Below are 5,440 nucleotides of genomic sequence, written 5' to 3' on the forward strand. Positions count from 1 at the left end.
AGTCAGTTACCTATAAGGGAGTACCCATACGACTGTCAGCTGATTTCTCAACAGAAACTTTGCAGGCCAGAAGGGAGTGGCAAGAAATATTCAAAGTGATGAATAGCAAGAACCTACAACCAAGATTACTTTATCCAGCAAAGCTATCATTCAGAATTGAAGGTCAGATAAAGAGCTTCACAGATAAGGAAAAGCTAAAGGAGTTCATCACCACTAAACCAGTATTATACGAAATGCTGAAAGGTATCCTTTAAGAAGAGGAAGAAGAAGAAAAAGGTAAAGATACAAATTATGAACAACAAACATGCATCTATCAACAAGTGAATCTAATAATCAAGTGAATAAATAATATGATGTACAGAATGAACTGGTGATTATAATAGAACCAGGGACATAGAAAGGGAATGGACCGGCTATTCTTGGTGGGGAAAGGGGAGTGGGAGATGCGGGAAGAGACTGGACAAAAATCGTGCACCTATGGATGAGGACAGTGGGTGGGGAGTGAGGGCGGAGGGTGGGGCGGGAACTGAGAGGAGGGGAGTTATGGGGGGGAAAAAGAGGAACAAATGTAATAAACTGAACAATAAAGATTTAATTAAAAAAAAAAAAGAAAATGTCTTCCTGACAACCAGATTGCAAGTAATTATAATAAGATAACACTGGATTTATCTAAGTTGTCAAAATAATGTAACATCTGGCATCTCTACATATTATCTTGATAACCTTACAATTAGCATATGCAGCAGACTACCTGGTCATGGCAAATATTTTTCATTCATTTAATGTATATTTACTAAACAATCCCTACATGCCAGCCACTATTCTACATACTAGACAGGAATAAGACAAACATGGTTCCTGCAAATTAATAGGATAATCAGGGTTACTTTTACAGCCCAGTTCTTCTGGCACCTATACTGTTATGTAAATTAAGTTTTTCTGACCTTGGGTGCTTTGCTTGTCATTTACTGTTATTTACAGAATTAAATAAATTTTGACAATGAGTTTCAGATGAGCTTTTTTGCTTTGTAGGTATTATTGAAGCGAATAAAGCTCTATGAATCGTGGAATGATAAAATATTCACAGAAACTTACAACTCTGCTGTTGAATAACAATTACACTTATTCCAAACAGGCAATTGGTTTCCAAACGCATTAGACAAAGGCAATTTAGAGAGCTTCTTCTTCTTCTTGGCATCATTAACGTTGTTGAACATCCTGGGATTCTGGAGTATTTCACAAAGGTAAGTATGTGCGTGATAAGATGGAAAATTTCTGAGTTCGTGAAATATTGACCTGGGAACCATCACTGAGCCAACAGGAATCCTGTATGCCATGACTGGACAAATTAGCATATTAGAGAAATCTAACAGATTATTCAGAGCCAGAAATGTCCCATTTAGAATTCACTTTTTTCATCAATCCTTATAATAAAAACAGTTCTTTAATTGATTCTACAAGATGTTCTAAAGCAAACTTTCTTCCTCCGTTACATAGTACTACTTTAGAATTAGAAATAACTATATTGGTAATAAAAGAGAATGAATCATTATCATTAAAAGCAAGTATCATTAAATAAATAACTAGAAATCTAATGATGCTTAAGATTCCGATTCCATTCAGGCCTTTGAATCAGCAGTGACCATTTCAAGGTCAATAACAAACTGGGAAAAATCATTTAGCCAGTCACCTGAGACCCTTCATTGGCTTAATAGGTTTCATCTACCATTCATCCATTGCCAGTGCGTGCATCTCTCTCTCTCTCTCTCTCTCTCTCTCTCTCTCTCTCTCTCTCTCTCCTGTTCCTACACATGTAAAAATAAAGACAATAATAATGACCTCTTATGGGCCTTAGGGAGATAAATTCTTATAAAGGGTCAAGCACAATATCTGCCACATAGTGGGAACAAAACAGATCTTTGTTTTCTTCACTTCCCTCCATTCACTTATCCATTTAATCGTGTTTATCCCAACCATTATCACTTCTCCCTTGCCTAAAGCATCCTTTTACCCATCTAATAAGTTTCCTTTGGAACATCAGTCATGTGATAGGTACTGTGGTCAACTAGAAAAATACAAAGTCAGTAAGTCAATAATGCAGAGTGCCACCTATAATCCTGCTCTCATGGAGCATATGGTCCAGTATAAGAGAGAGGCAGGATTAATGGCCAAATCATACAGAGGATATATCATAGAAGTGTATACTTGAAACTTATATAATTGTCTTAACTTATGTCACCCCAATATATTTAATAAAAATAAAATAAAGAGGCAAAAATCAAATGAAAAAAAATCTGAATGGCTACATGAGTTTCATCATTCCTTTCCTTCCATAGTGTATGTTATCAAATTGACCCTCCACAATGTATGATTTCCCTAAAATGCCTATTTCATTCTGAAATTAAAAATAAAATAAGAAAATCAGTCTTGCAAAAGGACCCAGCATGAATGTCCTCAGCTTTGTAGTAAAAATAGACTCAGCAACAAAAACGGAAGCTGAAGCAAGGCCCCTTTCCCCTCCATCCATTGGCTCCAAACACATAACTGGTGCCCATCTGCTGATTCTCACAAGCCTGTACTATTTCTCAATTTTTACTTTTTCTCCCACTGTAAGATTTGACCCTTGTCTGTTTTGGAGTAGTTGAATAGGCAATCTCTAGGGTCAGCCCAGTTGAATTCAATCCCACAACTTAGCTGTACTAACTTCAGCAAGCTGTTTAACCTTGCTAAATCTCAGTTTTTTCTTTTATAAAATGGAAACAATAAGAATAGCAATTGTAAAGTTGTAAGGATGAGTAAGTACTCAGAAAGTTAGTAATATTAATAATGGCCTCATGCTCTGCTTTATGCTCCCCTTTTCCTCCTTTTTATTATTCTAGACTCATGCTGAGGTGTGACCAAGATGACCATGATTCTGAGCTGAGTTCGGGTAGAACTGGCACTGGAACCAGAGACCATTAGCTCAGGGAGTTACTCACTCACTTATTTATTCATCCATTCATTCAACCAACTTACTAAGCACTGTTCCAGAAACTAGAAAAATAGAATTGAAAAAAGCAAAGCACCAGTCTACATGAAGCTAACATCCAGTGCTCAAATTAAAATATGTGTGATTCTTTCTCTTTGGTTGTCAAGCAAATAAGTTACTATAAAGAAGTGGGATTCAGAGGAGGCAAAAATAAAAATATACAGAACACCAGAGATTAGAGGAACCAAAGGTGAGAACAAACTAAATCATAATATAGGGTTTATTTAGAAAGAATTTGATTCTTACTAAATCTTCTTCATCTCTTTTAATGCATACTTTTTAAGGGAAGGGAAAAAAAGAGAGAGAGGATAAAACAAGCAAGAAGGAGAAAAAAATAATTTTCCATGTGTTGAGCATTCCTGTGTCTTAGTCAGCATGCTAGATACACACAGATAACCTCATTTTATATCTACCACCTCCTGTTACACTGTACGTAAAAAACTAAAGTAAGAGCCCTGGCCAGGTAACTTGGTTGGTTAGAGCATCATCTCAACATGCCAAGGTTGCAGATTCAATCCCCTATCAGAGTCAACCAATGAATGCATAACTAAGTGGAACAACAAATTCTCTCTCTCTCTCTCTCTCTCTCTCTCTCTCTTCTCTCTCTCTCTCTCTCTCTCTCTCTCTCTCTCTCTTTCACAACCCCTTCACTCTGGTAGGTAGATAGGAAACAAGTCCCTTCCATTAAAGTGACTATAACCACCATCATCTGTTAATCAGCCACTCCAAAGGGAAAGAATGAGTGTCACATATTAGAAGAAAAGAGTCTGGAAAACTTGCCTACAGAGATTAAATAGCTAGAACCAACTCTTAGAGCAAAGGCACATATTGTCTTGGGTATGTGTTGCCCATTGGGATAAAATGGATCAACTCAGAAGATCTAGGCAAGAAACTGTATGGAAGTTAAGGTGGGAATATCAGTGACCTCAGGGAGGAGTGCATGACTCTGATTTATTTCTATACTGATTTTTATTGTCAAATGCTAACGAACAACAAGTATGCAAAGAAACAGGAGAAAACACAGGTGTCTCGGGGACAGTATTGTGGAAACATTATTTATGAGTCAGATAGTGTTTGATCACAATACACATCCAATCACAATTCAATTTTTACCAAACCCAAAGGTGTTCAGAGCCAGATAACAGCAATGGCACATCTATCAAGAACAGGAAAGTCCTGACCTATTCTTTTCCCACAAGATTTTGAGGACAGTGGATAATTATGAAACAGCATCCTCATCAATATACAGGTGTCATTAGGTCTGTGTTAGCACCAGAGGGCACCCCTACCACCTTGCATAAGGATCCAGTGTGATGCCATCCTGGTGTAAGTCCGAAATCCATCCTAATCTTGTCAGGGTAACTGAGATATCACAGTTATGAATTACCCATAAATGTCAGGCCAAACTTACCTTTAATTTGTACAAAAAACAACAACAACAAAAGCAAAAAAACAATAATAAAAAAAACAAAAAACAAGAGCTCCCTGACTTTGTATAGAGTCTCCTCAAATAAATCTGAAATAGAGAAATAGTGACATGTCATACCTGAGGCTCTCCAGGTTGTAGATGAAATAAGTAGGCAGAAAAAAAATCTCTTCTTCTTGCTGAAAAGTATTAGATAAACATCTCTGTAGTACTTAACATAAATGCATATCCCTCATTGGATGCTAACATTAAAAGGTATTATAGATGTTTCCAGGGGAGGTGGCAAAAGGGTGTTTGTTTTATAATCAACTAGAGGCCCGGTGCATGAATTTCGTGCACTCTGGGGGGGGGGGGGCCCCCCAGCACTGGCCTGCACCCTCTCGCAGTCCAGGAGCCCTCAGGGGATGTCCAACTGATGGCTTAGGCCCGCGGGGAGCAGGCCTAAGCCGTCAGTCGAACATCCTTGGCGCTGCCGTGGAGGTGGGAGAAGCTCCCGCCACCGCCACTGTGCTTGCCAGCCGTGAGCCTGGCTTCTGGCTGAGTGGTGCTCCCCTGTAGAAGCGCACTGACTACTAGGGGGCAGCTCCTGTGTTGAGCATCTGCCCCCCTGGTGGTCGGTGCGTGTCATAGCGACCAATCATCTGCCATTCAGTTGATTTGTATATTAGGCTTTTATTATATAGGACTAGAGGCCCGGTGCACAAAAATTTGTGCACTCGGGGGGCGGGGGAGGGGGGGTCCCCCAGCCCGGCCTGTGCCCTCTCGCAGTCTGGGACCCCTCGGGAGATAACGACCTGCTGGCTTAGGCCTGCTCCCGGGTGGCAGAGGGCAGGCCCAATCCCTAAGTGCAGCCCCTGGTCAGGCTCAGAGCAGGGCCGATTGGGGAGTTGGGGCGCCGCCCCGTCATGCACAGAGCAGGGCGGATCGGGAGGTTGCAATGCCACCCTCAGTCACGCTCAGGGTAGGGCCGATTGGGGGGTTGGGCC

The 5,440-nt window shown here is 40.2% G+C and overlaps 1 protein-coding gene across 1 annotated transcript in view; it reads left to right on the top strand.

The window, feature by feature from the left end:
* The window catches only part of SLC15A5 (solute carrier family 15, member 5), an 80,754-nt gene that overhangs the window by 72,665 nt on the left and 2,649 nt on the right, over nucleotides 1-5,440 (top strand). Inside the window, exon 8 of the mRNA XM_005866772.2 lies at nucleotides 1,136-1,244. Coding sequence (XP_005866834.1) covers nucleotides 1,136-1,244 — 109 coding nt within the window. The remainder of the gene's footprint in view (nucleotides 1-1,135; nucleotides 1,245-5,440) is intronic.

This window comes from Myotis brandtii, unplaced genomic scaffold, assembly GCF_000412655.1.
Source record: "Myotis brandtii unplaced genomic scaffold, ASM41265v1 scaffold237, whole genome shotgun sequence".
NCBI lineage: Eukaryota > Metazoa > Chordata > Mammalia > Chiroptera > Vespertilionidae > Myotis > Myotis brandtii.